Source organism: Rhodnius prolixus, unplaced genomic scaffold (assembly GCF_049639745.1).
Source record: "Rhodnius prolixus isolate KJV_2025 unplaced genomic scaffold, Rpr scaffold_5, whole genome shotgun sequence".
Classification (NCBI taxonomy): Eukaryota; Metazoa; Arthropoda; class Insecta; order Hemiptera; family Reduviidae; genus Rhodnius; species Rhodnius prolixus.
This window is the reverse complement of record NW_027411624.1, coordinates 34,997,012-35,016,870: the sequence shown is the minus strand read 5'-3', so window position 1 is coordinate 35,016,870 and position 19,859 is coordinate 34,997,012. Positions and strand designations below refer to the sequence as shown.

The following is a 19,859-nucleotide window of genomic DNA, read 5'->3' as shown; positions in this document are numbered from 1 at the left end:
CAGATATGATTAATGTTAAAATTAAAAATGAAGTATAAACAGAGTTGACTTACTCATTGGCATCCAGTAAAACTGTACTTCCAGGCCAGAAATTATGATCTCTTAAGATAAAGTCCAGGACCTCTGTTTAGACCTAATCGAAGTATATAGTTTCGGTTCCGTCAAGTTGCCTGATTTTCGTTTCTTAGGTAAACATGCATTCAGACCGTGTACTAAACACTACTTTTCTATGGCACAGGGAAAATATTACCTGTAAAAATAAAAAAAAATGGCAAAAAAATCGCATTTATGGTCGCTTCATTTTCTTAAAATTCGGAATATTATTACCAGCTCATTTAATCCTTGTGTACGTTATTAAATTAGGGCCTAGGGCTGTCCTTATTTCTCGTCAAAAAAGCGCCCTAAAATGTTTCATATAAAAGTTAAAGATTAATTTTAGTACACGTACATCTTTTCTACGGGAAAATTACTAGCAGATGCAGAATTCATTCAGTAAAGTAAACTACTAGCTAGCTCTTCTAGTTGATCAATTTTGTCTTATACTTTATTAAAGTTTTTACACTTTTAAAATTTAAGGAACTTATTTTAAATTAATAAAAATAATAATAATGTGTCAATAAATTATACTTTTGATTTGAATTAAAAAAATATATATATATATCAGACTGTAAAACCTGATTAATGCTGCTTAAATTGTTTTATGTATTTTTTTAAAATAATAACCTAAGTTTAAACTGAAATCCAAACAAGTTGTGAACTATGCAATATCTGGTTAACATGTTTTTGCATTTTATTATACTTCAAGGAGGGAAAAGTAGTCCGCCTTGCTCTTAAAAAAAAAAAGGAAAAGTTATTAATAAGGGTTACTGATTTGGGTTACTTTCATTTTCTTTTCGAAGAAAAAGTACTGAGTGGTAAGCAAACAGGTTCTAGTAACGGATTAGATCTGATAGAGAGGTTTAAATATTTGTAAATCATAAAATTGAATTTCTACAATGTTCGTTGGACTTTTCTATAATTTCTATGATGAACCCAAAAGCAGATGTTCTAATTAAAATGCAAATGTTAACTAAATTTCCCCTTGTATATAAATAAGGAGGGAGAAGGGGGTTTTATGAACAAATTATCACAATTAACCATCCCCCACCTCTGAAAATATAAAGATGAGCTACAATGAAAATGTAATGTAAGATAAGAGCATGGTGCAAGATTCTGTCACTTATTGTAAGCGCAGAGAAGATGTCCTCGACTCTTTATTTTGTCCTCCTTCTCATATGAACATTTTCTGTCCTTTCATTGCACGTTCTTTTCTTCATTACTTAAAGAAGAATTTTAGTATTCCATCTAACCTTTTATTGAGCGTCTATCACGACAATGGCCCATTTCAATTCTTGTACAAATACATACTTGGAACACTTGTTATGACTTCTGTTAGTCTTTAAAAATTTAAAGATAATTTGATGTTAGGCGTTTGAAGATGAACAAAGAGTTTGCAGTAATTATTTCTTTAGATAGACAGTTTAAATGGGTTGTATATCGTAACACTTAATTTCCAGAAATTGTTTTCTACCATTTTTTGTTCAGATCCGTAAACCACACATTTTTAAGTTTGAATTGAACCGGTTAACCGCAATGGTGACCTGTTAAAAGCAAAGGAAAATATTAGTAGAAAATAAAATAAAGTTTTTTTTAAAATCACTATTTTAAACTTTTCAAATAAAATTTATACGCACTTAAATGGGTAAATAGTTTACTTAGTTTAATGAAATACATTGGAGCCATTAGAAACAAAATAAAAACAGAAACAAAACTCAAACTGGATTAACACGTCAATATAATGCAGTTCCAACAGACGTATTTTGGTATCATATTAACAAAACTGCATGCTAAGTTTTTAGATTGCTCATAAACATAAACTCTGAACAGGTGACAAAAACTTTTAATCTCAAACTTTGTTCGTCTGTTACAGACGGCAGCACTGACGCTAAGCACGCAAGCAAGAAGAGTACGAGTGAGACCAGTAAGCACAGACTCCCTAGAAGATTCACCGCAACAAGTAGAATACTATGCTGAACAAGAAGATGATCAAGGTCCAGTACTCGTCTCTAGGCAAGATACTTACGGCCGAGCGACAGGTCAGCCAAGGCTTCAACCGAAATTGAAGCCTGTAGGAGTTAGACCGCCTCCTGTGCAAACGATTAGAAACTATAATAAGCTCAATGATGATGGTTCCTTTACATTTGGCTATGAAGCGGCCGATGGTTCTTTTAAGGAAGAAACCAGAGGAACTGACTGTGTGGTTAGGGGAAAATATGGCTACATAGACCCAGATGGTAACAAGAGGGAATTCACTTATGTATCAGGCAATCCTTGTGATCCAAATTCTGTTCAAGAAGAGGAAGAAGAACGTCAAGAAGTTGATTCTGGCGAGGAAAATATTCCACCCAATATTCCCAGACGACCGCTGATACCGAAATCAAAAGCAGTTGTGTCCAAACCACCAAGACCTGCACAGACTCTATTCCATCAAAGCTACAATCAAGATAGCGCAGAGGATAGTGAAGAAAACATACCCAATATCCCACCTCGACCCATACAGCCACTTCAACATTCACCAAGACCACAACCTACAGCACGTCCTCAACTTGTACGGAATTACCCAATTCCAACTTTTGCCCAACTGGAACAAGAAGTGCAGCCGCAAGTGTTGAGACAAGGAGCGCCCACTTCAAGACCAAATCTGTTGTTGGCCAGCCAACCGAGACAGTCTGTATCTATCACTCCCAGACCGGCGTCAACACAGCCCCCAGCAACCACTTACAGACCACAGTTATTGCACCTGTCGACACCTTCTCCGACCCCTACGGCATCTCCTGCATACAGTAAACGGCCGGCCGTTGCCACATCTGCACCTGCTTCTCTCAACTTGGACGAAGAACTAAAGAACTTCCAACTTGAGCACAACGTTGTATCAACCCCTAGGCCGGCAATCCCATCAAAAGCATTAACAGGTCAACCAATTTACACTTCAGAACTGGTATTTGATCCCCAATCGGGACAGTATAATACGGTGCTCTATCAGCAGTTACCGCAAGCTCAGGCGGATTTCAATCTCCGCGGTCGGCTGCAACCATTTGTACAGCCTCAACAAGCCCATTTCTTCCAGCCGCGACCGTTCGCTTCCCGTCCCCCGCCACCAAATCCATACAACCAACAACAACAGATCTTCCAACAACAACAATCAAACTTGCTCCAACAATCGCAACAGTTGTTCGCTGCTCAACAGAAGAAACAACAAGAAAAACAAAGATACCCAGCTAGTCTGTTACAGCAAGAACCTCAAAGGTTTACTTCTTCGCCAAAACAATACGCTGCCAATCCACTTCCAGCACAACCATTTTTCTTCGTGACCCCAAACGGTGATAGGACGGGTCTGTCTAATGGCCAAATTGACGCTTTTCTTCGCGGACATTCTTTAGCTCTCTAAAAAAAAATGAGTAAATAAAAAAAAAATAAGAGCGCTTTTCTAAATTGGAAATTCTTGTTTTTTTATATTTTCTTGTTGTAAATATGTATATGTGTGTTTGGGAGAAAGTTTATTGCTTGCGATCAGGTCGCAAAAAATCTTTGTTTGAGCAAAGGAATTTTTTTGAAATAAACTGCGACCAATATAAGTTTTATTTCCAACTCTCCTTATATTTATTCGAAGGTTGAGACAGACTAGTCCAGAATCCTCTCTGCCAAGAATAATGAATTCCCTCCTTTGAAAAGACAAAGGTGGCGCTAAAAAATGAAAGAAAGGAATACGCTATTTATTTTATATTAATTCAAGTACCATAAGGAGGCACTAACTACCTATCAGGTAGCAATATAAGAGTCAAAAATTAAATAAATATACAAATTAGTTTTTCATTTTTAGCACTTTCAGATTTTTCTTGTAGAGGCCATGTATTTTATTTTCATATAGTCGTATTTGTTTTGTTTATTTTTTTAAAATTTTGTTTTGTCATATTTAGCAAAAATAATTTTTTGTTTTGTACATTGTAAATTTTGATTTGGTCTGAGTGAATAAATAAAATAAATCTAATGATAAATACTTAATTTTTTTATATGCTATTGATTACATAATCCACCTTCCTTATAGCTTTCAAAACGACGTGTAGAGGAAGAAGATATATATGTACGATTTATGTGAACCAGTCCAGTTAATAGACAGCTCTACTTCCTTTTGTAGTATTTAACTCAGGAATTTTCGCTACAGCATTGCATCATCATTTACACATTCTTCTCACACCACACACGCCCTATTCCAGACCTGGAAAGAAAATACATAAATGACGGAAGACTCTTCCTTTTATATATGTAGATAAAAAGAAGGTAACACTTTCTCTTAAAATAGGATCACTTGTTGAATACTAATTCTCCTAAGTTGTTCATTAACGATTTCAGCTACGTATCTTATTATTAAAAGTTCCTTCACATTTATTCAAGTATTGGAGAATGTATTCACACCTCATCTTACATTAGTGTTGAAGTAAACAAATCTGGCGCGAACTCTCGCAGGTCATATTCTTTTGTACGAAAAACTTTCCTCAGATACCTCATTTTCTCTCAAGTAAATGAGCACTTAGTAGAGTTGTAGATAATTCATTCATTGTGATAATTAAAAGGCCAATTGCGATGCACTTTAGTCTAGATTTGAAGGCCACCACAAGTCAACTCTGGGTAAAAGTGATCTCATAGATACTAGATTCCAGAAAACCACTTAAAATCACTTTCTCATTTACGGGGTAGATTTCATGGTGGTCACTCATCAAGCTTACATCACTGCGACCAGTACGGTTTATTGTGACACCTACAAGGATCTAATTTCGGAAACTATCACTAAAAATTTGGAGCTCCCTGTAAAATCTATTATCTTTAAAGCTTAATATATCCCATCACTTGCGGCATTATTTACAATGCAAACTCTTAGAAAAGCCACAGAGAACCGCAAATCGTAATATCTTTTTGTAATCTCTGTACAGAAATAGTGAAGTGACCTAACTTTTGGAAGAAGGAACTTGGTTAGTTTTTTAAAAGCAATAACTATTAAGAGCTTAGTATATGTTAGTTTATTGCCCACAGGAAATGAGGCGTGTTAAAATGAAAAATACACTTTTTTATATTTACTTTCTGAATTTAAACTGATTTTTTAAATCTCTTTTAATATTCTAAATGTTTAATTTTTAAAAAAACTGTTGCTTGAAGGAGGTCATCAGAAAGACCAGAATGCGCTATCTAGAAAAGTCCATGCTAATATTTTTCAGAACAGAAAAAAACATTTTTCGTGCTCAAGCAAAAAAAGTGGAAAAACCAACAATAACGTAAGTAGTCCTTAATTAATTATTAAGTAACATATTTATTTCTAGCTTGTTGATATTTTATTATGCAACTTTTTAAAAGCACAATAAAGATTATCTCACTTTTCCCAGGTCAATAGTCGTCTTATAGAAAACTTTTTTTCCATTTATAAAAATCATTTAGACGCAAATAGAAATATTTTCCTTGAATTTCACTGTTTTTATATTTCATAATCAGCTAACCCACATAAAAGTAACTTAAAATCAGACGGTCCTGTTCAACCATTGGTTTCTTGCAACAGTAGACATAAATTAATGTGAACTTTTGAGCCAATTAAAGTTATTTTGCAACAATTACGGAGATGCACTTATACAGGTTGAGAATGAACTTTTTTTTTAATTCTTTTGCTTACCTTATATTGATATCAAGAATTCCATTTACGAACTACTTATGTAAGGAAGAGTTGATTGCTACATTAACAGGCATGTCCAGATTTCTGATGTATTTCTAAGTTGGTTTTATTTCTTCTATGATTTTTATTCGCCAATCTTAAGTTTGCATACATCTGAACATCATCTTTAAAAACTCATGATCTCAGCCGTCAGAAAATAGAGCCTGCAAATTTTACAGTAATTTTTGTTAATAAAAGTTCTAAGTTTCGAAGGGATAAAGTCCTGAACATAATAAATAAAACGTATATCTATCCCTGGTGCTGATAGCAAGTTCATATGTACGTTTATTTTATCCCTAAAATGTACTCTCGAGAATCACAAAATCTGTAACAAACTCGGTGAAAATCCCTCGCTTTGGGAAGAAATACAATCTAAATGAAAAAATGGCATTAGTTTGGTAAACGATTTTTAGAAATAAATATCAAAAAGTGTTTAAGTAAAAAAGCAATAATCCAATTTAAGTTTTACAACATTCCAATAATAGCTAATGACTAAAACGTCAAAAAGTATTGGGCAAGATTAATAAAAAGCTGTTATTATGTATATAAAAAAAACGGATTTAAGAAATACGAAAACCAAATTGGATCAGAACGGTCGAAAGTTGTTATTAAAGTAGGTTGGATAAATAAAGATATGTAGTAACCATAATGTTTTAGCAATCGTATATTGCATTTGATAGCAATCATTTTAATCTGTGAGATAATATTGTCTAATTATCACCTAATTTCATTATAATAAATTCTTACGACATAAAGTTGGCTTCATAAGTTCTTTGATTGTAAAGAATCAAATAATTTTGATCTTCATACATCATTTATGGTATTCCTGTCATCTTTTTTATTGCTTTTAATCTGTTGCTAGGCACAATCAATAAGTAGTCAGAATCAGAAAGTAGTGTGTAACATCGAGAAGTAAATTAATTCGCAGGCAACAAACTTTCACACTTTAGAATGAAGAATTTAGAATTTTCCCGGCAAATTCTGTTAAAAGCACTTCTGCGAGAGTTAATTTCTTCCAGAGATATATTTTCAATTGTCTTGGGAGTTCATCTTCTTCAGGATGAAAGAAAAGCAGGCTGACACCGAAGGCAGGATATTTATGTCACTTACAATATTCACACAGTTCGAATGTGCAATAAACTCACTATATTTAATACTTTGTATATTACAATAGTGCATTTCCAAAGTGGTCTGCCAAAAACACAGGGTTGGTGGGTTGGGTTGGCTAAACTTGCTCAACTAAACAATAGGTAACAGCCAGCATCAAATAAGGTTAAATTTATTCTAGTACTAGCAGATAACCTTTTGTCAGATTAGATCTTAATAATTAATTCTTTTATTTCCAGTACTTTTCATCCATCCAGTTGTTCATCTATATCAGTAAAAAATTGTAGAGACTATTTAAAAGATGAGATTTCATCAGCTAAGTTATGGCGGAATCAAACTATGTATTGTGCCATACAGAAGATAATGGAACTGAATATCTATAACATACAGTTAAAGGATCCATAATATTCTTTCACTTTCTAATTACCGAAACACAATGCAATGATTGTTTAATAATCTTTCACGAAAAAATGAATGAATCAAGTCCAAGACCAAGAAGTGCTGTAAAAAAGTATCACTGCTGTCTTATCTCTTGGTGAGTTTAAATGTTAATAATTTTTTTAATTTGTAACTTGTGTACATCAGCTAGAAGCTGAATATTGATTTAATTTCGATATACTTAGCCCTGAATGAATAAAAATGTAGGTAATCAAACATTTCTACTTGAAGACAAATCTGATTTGACAAAAAGATAATGTTACAAATGCCAATGGACTTTTTTTTAACTTCATTAATGATTTCTTTCGTTATTACATAATTACTCTCACTTATGAGGAATTTAGAGTATAATGTTTACCTCACAAATAATTCTGTAAAAAGTTTTATTACAATTCTTAGGAATTAAAAATCTGCCTTCTACAGTGGAATTTTTCAGTATATCTCATATTTATTGGCATTAATTTTTGTTTTTATCTCTACTAAAACCCATATTTTTGTTATTCCTAGGGAAAGTATTCAGCAATATATGTATCTTAACTCGAGAACTTATTTTTAACAAAAAATGTTTTTTTTTTCTATGTAAAATTGGTTATTTACATCGTTATCCTTCTTTCTAATTTCAATCAATCCGCTCAATTTTTTTATTTTTGAAAACTATAACCGCAACAGAAAATAAGATGATCAGTGCGAATACAAATTTCAAACCTAAACGCAGTTTCTCTAACAGAATTAACTTGTTTGACTTTTGCTTTTTGTGGCTGGCTGCTTTCAGACATATAAAAAAAAAACTTAATCTGTTGGAATGATATTTAAGTTTTATTTTCAGTTGGAGAAATAAAATACAACACAAACAAGATTTGAATAGAGAATCACAATTTTTTTTTTACATAGATAAGGTAAGAGCAATTTTAAAAGCAAACTATAAAATAGTCTGCCCAAATTAATTTATTTTTTCGTAAGATATGGATCTAATAAATTCAAACAAGCAGCCGTTTTGCTAAAATGTATTTTTATTTATTTATTTTTTTTTTTGAGAAAGCAGAAATTAAAAATGTTATAATAATATTACATTATAATTTGTAGGGCAAGATATGGTTTGAAAGTCCAGTATAAAGGAATTTCTAAGACTGGCGGGTCAATGATCGTATCTCAGGCAAATTTGTTAATTTTGTTTTTGGTGAAAGTTTACAGTAGAAATATGCCTGATGAAAGCGATAGTGCGACATATCAACATGCAAATTAAAGTGAGTGTTTTTTGTTTTTTATTATTATGCAATTGGCGGGGAAATTAGTAATGACAATTATTAATATAGAGCCGTATCTGTATTAAAAATACTACATTGTGATAAGGCATGAAACAGTAGTAAGACAAATTATCTCCTTGAGAATCTAGCTTTTGGGTTTAATATATCTAATTTATATTTGTCGCCTGAAATAAATAATAATCGCATTATAAACATCGTACCATTAGTATTGTTTAGGAAGTGCAAACTTGGGGTGAAATATGATCGCAGTAATTTTATCATTTAATCGAAATTTCACCATAAAAAATAAATAACAGAGTGAAAAAGCGAAGTAAAATAATGAACCACACTGAAGGAATATTTAATATTCAAAAGTTATTAATCAATTAAAATTGGGCTAAATTAATTTGCATCAAGTATCTTAAATCCTAGATCCAAGAGAAGTAGTTAAATAGGTGATAAACTAATTCTTTTCCTTCGGCCCCTGAATAAACTAAATACTGTAGCGAAGGAACAATGTTCAAGGCTGGCAGCTACTGAGAAAGTTCCAGACGCTTATACTACAGATGTTAAATCTCATTAATTATAATGGTAATAATGAAATAAAAATAGGAAAACCTAGAGCCAATAGATCTAAAACATTTTTAAACCGAGAAGTAAGTTTATTACATTTGTAGCAATCTCCTGACAAGTACTTAGATTAGGTCTACTGTCCTTGAAACACTGTAAACGTCAAACACAATCAAAAGGAGTTTAAAAAGAGTAAAAAAGAAATAATACGGTTAGAAAGTACAAAATGTGTTCAATGTAGTGATGTTGCAAGAGATTGTACACCGGATATTGAAAGATTTAAAGATATTTTTAGTGACTTAAAAAAAGAAAACAGTAACTCTAGTTTTGTAATTACATGTAATTTCATTCAAGGTTAAAAAGAGAAGGAACTTGATTTTTAGTTTTTGTTGGCTCGTAGTTCATTTGGAACAACTTCTCTTACGCAGCTCTAAATTTAGAAAAACAAATTAATTTCACCGTAAGAAAACTAATGTTGTAAAGCAATATTAGCAATTCTCATAAAACTATATGTTTGGATCTAAAATAATTATAAAATGAAAATTGTAATTAAATAAAGGCTGGATTAATATTTAAGACGAACGGATTTTTACTCAAAGGAAATTAGAACACCTGTTTTGCTTAAAGGTCAGTAGCTAGGCGTTGTATAAAAGTGTTCTCCTGTTTTATAAAGGTAACTGAATATACAAAGGCAAAGTTCTGCCATGCAGAAACATTATGTATGATAAAATCAGTTATAGCTGCAAAAGAAGTACCTTTGAAACAATTCCTAAGATGATTTTTACCAATCTAATTCACAAATTTTCTTCTAAGATGGATTTTGTAATTGATGGTTATATAGCAGGGTGATTAACAACAAAAAAAATAGAGGATATTTTCAGGTATTCTTCATTCAAGAATTTGGGCTAGACATGTAAGCGTTTCAAATTAGTTGAAAAATGTAAGAGAAGAACTATTATTTTACACAAAAGAGTAACTTGGTACCACAATAGAGTTTTTGATCGCGGTAGTGTAGGCTCATAGAAATTAGTAACGTGAAATCTAATCTTGTATAAAATATCTTCAATTGTCGAAGAACTGTATGAGCTATATTATAAGATGAATTCTTTACTATACATTTTTTTCAAGGTTTCCGAAAAGGCTTGGATAAAAGACAACAAAAGAATGGAGGCGCTTGGGAGAAGGTATCATCACATTGTTTTATAGCCTTGAGCAATCATATGCCAGCAAAAGAAAAGCAGTTATTTTTTAATGGGAAGATTAATGATTGGAGAGTGAGTGGGCTAAGGAAGCATTCGAAGGACGCATAAAAGTGTCTCCAGGTAAAGATTTGCCCAAAAGAATTAGATAGGGATATGCAAAGTATCTTCTCTCTTTGAGCTGGTTGCAGTTAAACAGTTTTGGTAGATCTGCTGTCAAGAAAAGCTTGGATTTTAGGCTGAGACACTTTCCAAGATCCCTGAAGAATGGCTAGTGTAATTCCTCCTGTTGCAAAAGTAGTTTAGTATCTTTTGAAAGGACCCCGGAGGAGAGTTTAATGTTGTATCGACGCCCCATAACTCAAAAAAAGAAATAATAATAATAATAATAAAATATAAGAGGCAGCTAGTTTTTATTTCAGTTTTAAATAAATGAACCGCTCTTTGTTACGGCCTACGAGAAATAAATTAAAAGATGTATAAATTACCTCAAAACCCACTCACTTTCTACAAAAAATAAGAAATGGCACTAATCGAACCATTATTTGTCTTTTAGTGATGGAAAATACATTTGATATTTGTTATATTGTAAAACAAAAAAGATATAAATCAATAAAATAAAATTTAAAGGCAAAAACTTAAACTTCCTAATTACGAATTTCAAAAAACAAGATCGCTATTTAAAAAAATTGTTACTTGATGCAGAATAATTGTTCTCTGAGATTACTTCCTTACTGGTAAGAATTATATTTCCTTAAGTGAAATAATTTAAATGAACAGTAAATAAGAAATAAATGTTACTCTGCTATAGTAGTATCCTATGTAACATTGATCCAATTTCATAGAATATATAAAGTATACCAACTTTCTTTTTATATATTATACGATGTAGCTAGTATAATAGGAAATGCAAAAGTTTTATCCACGACTAATTGAACAATTAACAATTAACCGATTTCAGGTTAAGGTTTGGCCTTCTGATAGTGACTGAATTAATTTATTAACATCATGAGTCAGTTTAATATGTTTTTGATGAAATAATTAAAGTATATTTGATTAATGTTGAATATGTCTTGGCCAATCAATCTTTATTTTATCAGAACAATAAAAAATATATATATTTACCATGAAAGGTAATTTGAACCTCTACTTCATAATTTGAGGCTATGGGACGTAATAAATTCGGTTGATCCAGGATCGATCTACCATTTATTGTTCACAGAAACTTTTTTCTATGGTGGACCATTATTCTGGGTTTAGCAATCTAGGTCGACTAGGAATAGATTAAATCTAGGCTTTTTCTGATTTGAATGGTTTACGATTTACATAAAATTCACGTGCAATACGGAAATGGAATTTTATATTTTATTATTTTTATAAGTAATTGCACCTAGTACTAACTGCATCAGGAAAATTTAATTACGGAATAATGGTAAGAAACCTGTACTGCACAAAACAACTTAAAGCAACTTAATGCACATTTTTGAATATTTCTCTCTTACAGGTTTACAACATATACTTTTTATGACTGAGAATGTTTGCCGAAGCAGTAGTTTATATTAAATTTTCTAGATAGTGATATGCTTTCAACTTAACTAAAATTAATTCGATTCTAACCATATTTTCACTCTTACAGGTAGGTGTATTACACGATCCACTTCGTCACAGGAACTTAAATTTGTGAATGCTCAATTTTAATTTTGATTTCAACGAGAATGTACCTTTCTAAAACAAACCTTGACATGTGATTCATTCTGGAGCGATAATCAATTATTCTTAACAAATTGAATGATGTATGAATAGATGAGCGAGTATGCAATAGGATCAGAATCAGCAATAGAATCAGTCACCAAAAACAATGAACAATAATTACAAGTATGCAATATCTAATGTCCAAGTCAATCATAATTTTATTTTTTATATAAAATTGATAGAATTAATAGATACCTAAATTGATGGAATGAGGATCTTATATTTAGTTGTACATATTTATTCCTGTAATTAACTAATTATAATAAACATATCGTTCATTATCAATTAATTGATGAGGTTCGATTGTAATTAAGTTCAGCAAACATGAATGTATTCCTTCTGCTACTTCTGCTACAAATAGCCGAACAAAGTAACATTTCTCCTTTAAATGATTTTTATTTGTAAGCTTTAGATTCATTTTAAAATAAATTTTGAACGAAGGTACTTAATATTTTAATAATTATAGAGTTTTTAGATTTATTATTTCATTTTTAAAAAAGCGAATTATATTACTTAAACTAATTTCAGCTCTCGCCAGCAGGTACCAGCACTTACTGGACACAAGTCAGTTGTTATAAAGCAACACCAGATAACAGAAGTGACTGGACAGCAACAAAGTACTTCAAAATAGAAGATAGAATATTGCCAATTTCAGTCATAATTTTTTAATTTTTGCCAAGCTTTCAACCAAGGAATTATGTCATCTTCAGGGTTGGAGAATATATTTTACTGTTACAGAATTATAGTGAATTAAATTGGTTTAACGAAAATAAATTTGGTATAAAAAATTAATTACCTTATACTATTAAAAATTATATTTTTTAAATTGTTACCAAAAACGATAAATCTACAATAGAGCTTTTATTTAAACACCTAGACTGACAGTGTCAGTAAATTCCAATTTATATTGTTTAATAGCATTTAAATTATAATATATTTTTGATCCTAATTAATGTTTATTTACTTTTAATAAAAATTACAAACACAATAACTTGTTTTTCTAGTGCACACAAATGGTAAAGATTTGTTAACTTAACAATCCAATGTTAATGTTGCCAAATAAATTATAAAATTTGAATATATTATAAATTTTATACGTGTTATAATTGCAATCGTGTATTAAAACAAATAATACATCTGTATATTTATCATAAAATGATTGAATGAATAAAGATTTCTCTTTTTCTAATAAATGATTGTGTTTTATCCGATGTATGAATAAAAATAAAAGAATAATTTCTGATAATTATAAGTAATCAGCATTTCTGATTTCACGTCTACACCTTTACAAATTCTATCAGCAAATGTACTTATCTTTTTTAACATCATCTTCACAAAGTACTTTTATGTTAAAAAAAGAAAAAAGAAAAAAAAAAAAGCGGAAACTAAAGCTGTAACCGTTGGATGTGTGAGTAGCCTCAAATAGAACTTATCATCAAGATCTAACGATAACAATGTGACTATTTAGCGTGAACAATTAAAAAAATTAAAATGTTAATAAGAAGTAGAACTATTGAAGTAGGTAAATGTAGTACATTGAATTTCTATTATTTTATGTAGTATGTATTTGAATTTGAGCTCTACTCAAATTCATGTCGTTCGATATTTTTATAAATTTATTACTAAAGGTAATAAAAACAAATTTTCGGCCTAATTTGAAAAAGGTACTTCTAATTAAAACTTTTAAAAAAGAAATGAAAAAAGCTAGTAGCTCCAAAGCAATATTTTGAATATTAGTTGCTGCTACCTTACAGCTATTTTGCCAACTAATGGTCGTTTTAATTACCTCATGTATTTATTTATTAATTTATTATACTTACTGCGTTTTTTAAAACATTAAAATATTATCTTTACCTGGTATTATATTACTGCTAATAAATTTAAGTATAGTTGAGCTTTAATAACAAACAGTGTCAAAACAATATTACATTGATTGCACTTCTTTCTCGTATGGCCATGTTGTGTTGGCTTCTACTTATGTAGATTAATTCGCCGGGTGGGCGGGCGGGACAATTATTTTCTCTTCCAAAAGGTAAGCAAGGTACTGTAGTGGAGATAGCGAATTAGTAGTTCAAGAAATATGGTTAGAGCCTCTACAATAAATGAAACCTTATATAGAATCAAAATATTTTTATTTAAAAGGAATTAATTATGTGATCATAGATTATTTCAATTACTTTCCGTGAAGGGGAAGATCAACAGAGACGTACATGTTTTATGAAAACAGAAATTATTCAAGAAGGTTCTTTGTTATATCGAATTGACCTATCGATTATTATTAATCCCAGATAATTATTTCCCAGCAAGTGCTGTCATCTAACGGCGATTTTTGTAAACAATAGAAATAACATTCCCGGCAAGTGTTGGCATCTGGTGGCAACTTATGTAAACTGTGAAAATAACATTCCCGGCAAGTGCTGGTATCTAGTGGCAATTTTAGTAAACAATAAAAAGTAATGGTAAATTAAAAAGTTAATTTTGTAAGCATTAAACTTAATTGCCGGCAAGTGTTGGCATCTGGTGGCAACTTTTGTAAACTAAATATTCAATTCCCGTCATGTGTTGGCATCTGGTGGCAATTTGGGTAAACATGAAATTTTGTCGTATTTTTTAGAGGATTTTACTGTACTTCACTTGGAAGCAAATCTTATTTTAAATTTAATTAAATTCTGTGCTTTTTAAAAAAGTAGTTCCCAATTTAATGTAATTCATTTTTATTTTATATTGAGAGTAATTGTTTACTGGAGATACTGTTATCTGAGGCCAGTTGTATTTTTGTTAACGCAATCTTGAGTGAGTACGGAAAATGTTTAGAGAATAATTCCCATGAAGTTATTAGAATCTGTAATAAACTGTTATTTATAACAAACATAACTGGTACCTTTCCTTCTTCTTATCGCCTTAAAAGAGTAACTCAATCGAGGCTTAGCTCTGAATGTACTTTTAACGTTTACATATATGTTATGTTCTGACGGACTTATTTTTTGTTAACTTATATAAAAGTAATTGATCAATATGACTAAACTACGTTCAAAGAATAAAATGCATTATTATAATTTTGTTTAAGCTACATTTCAGGGGGTTCACCTCAGTAGTAAAATGTTTTTAATAATACAGGGTCGTTTGTATCTCTTCTTAAAGTTATCCATCATTTAAATTAAAAACATATTTGTCCACCTTGGTGTAAAGAGCAAGTTGAAAAATAAATATAATGAAGTTTTAGAAAATAAATCAAAAGTCATGTAACTGTTTCGTTAGAAACACACAGATTGTCTACAGGACACCTAAAGCACACATTTCTCGATTCGTATTATAAATAAATATTTAAGTCGTCTATAACGACTTACGGAGCTAGATGTAGCGAATTGCAAGGTAGTACAAACTTGAAACCATTATATGGATCATGTTGATTTTAAATTAAGCTTCAATAATCACCATTCTTCTTTCTGAAGTAGCATCTGCCAATTGAATAAATAAACTCCAGTAATTAAAATAAACAGCTGCACATTTAAACAAACCTGAGATATCAGCTCTGAGACCCAACAAAATCTTCCTTCCTTGAACTCTTTCTTCAGAAATACAACAAAAATTAGAATATTATCTCCGAAAATCTGATGAATGGCCAAAAAGTTTCTTCAGAATCATGAAGTTCCACGTTTACTACTTAAATAAGTATTTCTAATGAAACTTACCTATTGTAATAAAAAGGGCCATATTTTGAACAGTTACTGCGTTTTATATTTTATGTCAGCGCGTGAACGTTGACACCCCAAAGCGTAGCGTTAAACGCTAGTGACGAAGTGGGTCACAATAATCGTGAATAGGTCACACTTGAATACATGCAAATATATATAGAGAGTAGAGCAGAGGTAGGAATGAGTAACACTTACCCTTGCGGCCGGATGTGAACCTCCTGAAGCGCAGTGCTAGAAGTATAAGGGCGAATGCCAGGACAGCGGATATGGTAGAGGTATAAGCGTCTCTAAGGAAAGCGGAAATAGTACATGTATATGCGTCTAGAAGGAAAGCGGAAATAGTAACTGTATGTCTGAGGGTTAAGCGTAGCGTGGAGGAAGAGGGAAATCTCAGGAAAGGCGCAAGGAGAGGACGAACCTTGCACCGGAAGCGGGTCCACGGAGTGGCCCGCGAAGCGTAGGATAATTGGGGTGATGTCCCTTGATGCCAATCGAGTGATGGTACGTGTATACCACCAAGGCGGAAGCGAAGCGGTAAGAAGCACAGTAAAACCAGCAGGCTCAAAGGCACATACAGCAGACCAAGCACCGTACAGGACGCTGGTCAGTAGCGGACTCCCTCAATAGATAAGGAGGTGACCCTATGGTCTAAGAGAAGGTAGAGGGGGTAGTTGGGTAGCGTGAGAATGGCATAGAAAATAAGGTAAAATAGATAAAAAGCTTCAGAGAATAAGAATAAGGTTTTAAATATACACGAAAAGCTGAAAGTCCAACCAGCGGAGGCGAACGTCAGTACGCGCGCGGGCGATGGGCCGACCAGCGCGAAGTCATAGCCAGCCGAACTGGCCGAACGTCCCCGAACATTTTAGTTGCCTATTATTACATTTTCAATAAGACTTTCTTGATTATTGAGGGGCTATCATAAATTAAGAATACTTTTTTATTCACTATTTCTTAGGGCTTATTCAAACAAAAGAGGTAATAAATATTGAAAAGAAAAAAATTTGTCTACAAAGACACAAAATTATATTGTTTTTAAATTAGAGGGAAAAATAAATAAATGTAGAACAATGAAAGGTTTTGTTTAATATTACTGACTGTTCGACTAAATCTTCATTATGGACTTCCGATTTATGAATTTATGAAAAAACAAAATTAAGTCTATTGTGTTGGGTTGTCAGAAACGTTAAGCTAGGTTACCTGAAGGGCCCTAATGGAGAGACTAGTCCACCACTTACCTTTAAATAGAATGGTATTTTCCATAATAAATGGACGAAAAAAATTATAAGTCTCGACAAGAAATTAAGGGACGAATACGGAAAGATTAAGCTCAGTGATTTGTGCAGCATACAACGACTAGCATGCGCAGAGATCCCGGGTTCGAGTCCACCAAACTTTCAATTATAATAAAACTACTATCACTAAAAGCCTTTACCCTTCATCTCGCTAAAAATGCCCTTAATCTAATAAATATATTACTTTTATCATTATTTACCAATTTATCACACGCTAAGAATATACACAGGGAAGTCCTCTGCTTTAGCCAGTTGCCAATTATTGTCTTTGGCTGCAGACACTCACTGTTCTTGGAAAAAGAAGAGTGACTGTAGATATGTAGGGTACCGTTCATCTCTTCTATTTAAGGACCAAAACCTAACAATAAGTTTGTTGAAAAAAAAAAAAAAAAAATACAATGCTAATACAGTCAACCCTCCTATAACGCGGTGAGTGCGTACCGCGTTATATGGAAACCGCGCTATAAGATACTCAGAATTAGTACAAATCACATCGTTCGTACCGCGTTATATGGAGACCAATAATAATAAAAAAGACAAGATAAATTATAAATTATTTTTATTGAATTGAAGAGTTCATAGAAGGAAATGAAACAAAAACTGAACTAAAAAATTGTTTTTTAACAAAAAAAAGAAAGACTTTTGTAAACTTATGTAATCTTTTAACACTCATCCTCGCTTTTAAATATGAGTCGCCTAACTCGTCTTCTTTTAATGTGTAAAATGTCTTCCTCACTTGGTTCATCTTCACATTGGTTTTCGATCGTAGCTTTTTTTTCTAACTCCACTAAAACCTCTCTATAGGGAGCTAAGCAATTTCTTAACTCTCTCTTAAACTTTGCGCTGCGCACCGTTGAATGATCAGTTTGAATGACTCCTTGGTCCAAAGGTTGTATTAATGACGTGCAGTTAGGAGGAAGGAAGACAATTATAAACCACAAATAAACCGTTTGAGTGCCACGGAGCGATTTTGCGCTTCTTCGCTGTCGCTAGAACAGTGCCAGCAACAATATTTTAGAAAGAATTGGTCACCAACGAAACGTACTGTGAAAGAGCTCTGAGACGACTGAAACCGATGTCGTAAACGGCTAAAAGATAAGCTTGAATGTTTATATAAACATATCCAGTTAAAATCATTCATTGGGTGCACGGAAAGAACTGATGGGACGTTATTGAACGGAAACCGCGCTTTAAGAGTACCGCGTTATAGGAGGGCTGTCGCAATTTCAGCTCCGCGTTATATGGAAACCGCGTTCTGAGAGTACCGCGTTATAGGAGGGTTGACTGTAACAGAAAATATATATCATAACCAAAAAGTACCTAAACTAGCTAAGTATATTATTCAGAAATTATTCTTGCCATTGGGAATCGTCTGTATCATGGAACGCATCAAAATAAAATAAAAACTTTTAAAGTTAACGATACAAAATTGTAAAATAGCAGTAAAGTGGTATTATTTTGTTTAAGTGTTGACTAATCACAGTTTTCAAACAATCTTATCACAAAACATAATCTTGTTGTATGAGAAGAAGGTAAAATGAGTCTTGACATTGGCACAGATTACTCAGTGTACAGTACAATTTCTTTCTCACAGTAACTTTTATCTAGTATTAGCCAATAAGACATTGGATTTTCTGAAAATAAAAATAGGAAAATAGAAAAGTGTTGCGAGTTATAAGACTCTGTTTTGTGGATAGCAATTGTTGGCTGGCAAGATGTGTCATTTTCTTCTGGACGTGACTACTTCAGCTTGAACTCTCGCAGACTTTCTCTTGCTGCAATTGCTTAAGTTAATACGGTAACTTTGATAGAATACTCAACGTTCTTCAAGTGCTTAAATAAATAAGCCAGTAACCTAAATAGTTTTATAAGAACAACAATTTAAAAGAACTTTCTTTGTATCTAAAATAAATCTTCAACGATCTACTATTCAGATTTAGATTAATGGTGTCTATTGAAGATTTAATCATATAATTTTATAAAAATTACCTTGTTAACATAGTTTATTTAGTCATCACAAGTTATATATGAAGTAAAGTAATCGCCTATTTTTTAAGACGGGGTTTAACGTCCAACTACAGATTACAAATTATTCATTTTTAAACCTTCAGTCTAGTAAGTGGGAGATTCCCAGTTTGAGATCAGAGTTTTTTTAATTGTTAAAATGTTAATATTAAAGTTTGAGCTTCCTTCTCTCGTCCAATACACTTAATTTGGCAGTTGGAAGTTAAGCCACGCCTGAAAAATAGGCATTATAACTTTTTTAAAAGTAGTTTGTCGAATTTTATTCGAAACTTTAGGTATCAGGAGCGACGATATGGTATTCGATAGAAAAACTAAGTTTTAACTTCATGCAATTTTAAAGTTGAGATTTTCAGTGGATTCATCAACTGGAATAGAAGAAATAAATATTTCTGTTTTAGAACCATGAGAAAGAGAACCACTATTATAAGTGACTACAAACCAAATATGCTGATACCTAAAAAGTAAATCATAAAAGAATGCTTTCCTTTGCTACCTCAGACTGAGACCTGAAGAAACATCCACTTAAACAAATTTAAACATGATTTTTACTGTGAGCAATTTATTATATATTTTTTTAAATAAAAAACTTTTTCAATTAAAATAGTTTTTCTCGTCTCTCCTTTCATTCCCTAGTTCCAACTGAATCTTCTCCAGTTGGTTTAATTGATGGAGATATCTGCAAAATTAAAAGGTAAATACATTAAAAAAATTACCCTTTGAATCTGTAAAAACAATTTAAT

General features: G+C 32.0%; 2 protein-coding genes and 1 long non-coding RNA gene across 12 annotated transcripts in view; 1 reads left to right on the top strand and 2 right to left on the bottom strand.

The window, feature by feature from the left end:
- LOC141458251 (uncharacterized) overlaps positions 1-4,101 on the top strand; it is a 31,527-nt gene extending 27,426 nt beyond the window's left edge. Inside the window, exon 3 of the mRNA XM_074135989.1 lies at positions 1,970-4,101. Within this exon, the coding sequence (XP_073992090.1) occupies positions 1,970-3,487 (1,518 nt within the window). The 3' untranslated portion in view covers positions 3,488-4,101. The remainder of the gene's footprint in view (positions 1-1,969) is intronic.
- LOC141458256 (uncharacterized) overlaps positions 1-17,298 on the bottom strand; it is a 30,396-nt gene extending 13,098 nt beyond the window's left edge. For 3 of the 8 annotated variants that reach the window (XR_012460843.1, XR_012460845.1, XR_012460847.1), the window contains exons 1-5: positions 6,542-6,680; positions 5,756-5,958; positions 1,148-4,315; positions 328-401; positions 54-250 (exon numbers count right to left, since the gene is read on the bottom strand). This is a non-coding gene — a long non-coding RNA (uncharacterized lncRNA). Of the gene's footprint in view, positions 1-53; positions 251-327; positions 402-723; positions 830-1,147; positions 4,316-5,755; positions 5,959-6,541; positions 6,681-15,994 lie in introns of those variants that run through there. The other 5 variants (XR_012460850.1, XR_012460849.1, XR_012460848.1 and 2 more) reach the window with 5 other exon arrangements.
- Positions 17,299-19,068: 1,770 nt separating this feature from the next.
- LOC141458850 (uncharacterized) overlaps positions 19,069-19,859 on the bottom strand; it is a 31,546-nt gene continuing 30,755 nt past the window's right edge. For 2 of the 3 annotated variants that reach the window (XM_074137391.1, XM_074137394.1), the window contains one exon: positions 19,069-19,795. In XM_074137391.1, coding sequence (XP_073993492.1) covers positions 19,742-19,795 — 54 coding nt within the window. In that variant the 3' untranslated portion in view covers positions 19,069-19,741. The remainder of the gene's footprint in view (positions 19,796-19,859) is intronic. The other variant, XM_074137392.1, reaches the window with a different exon arrangement.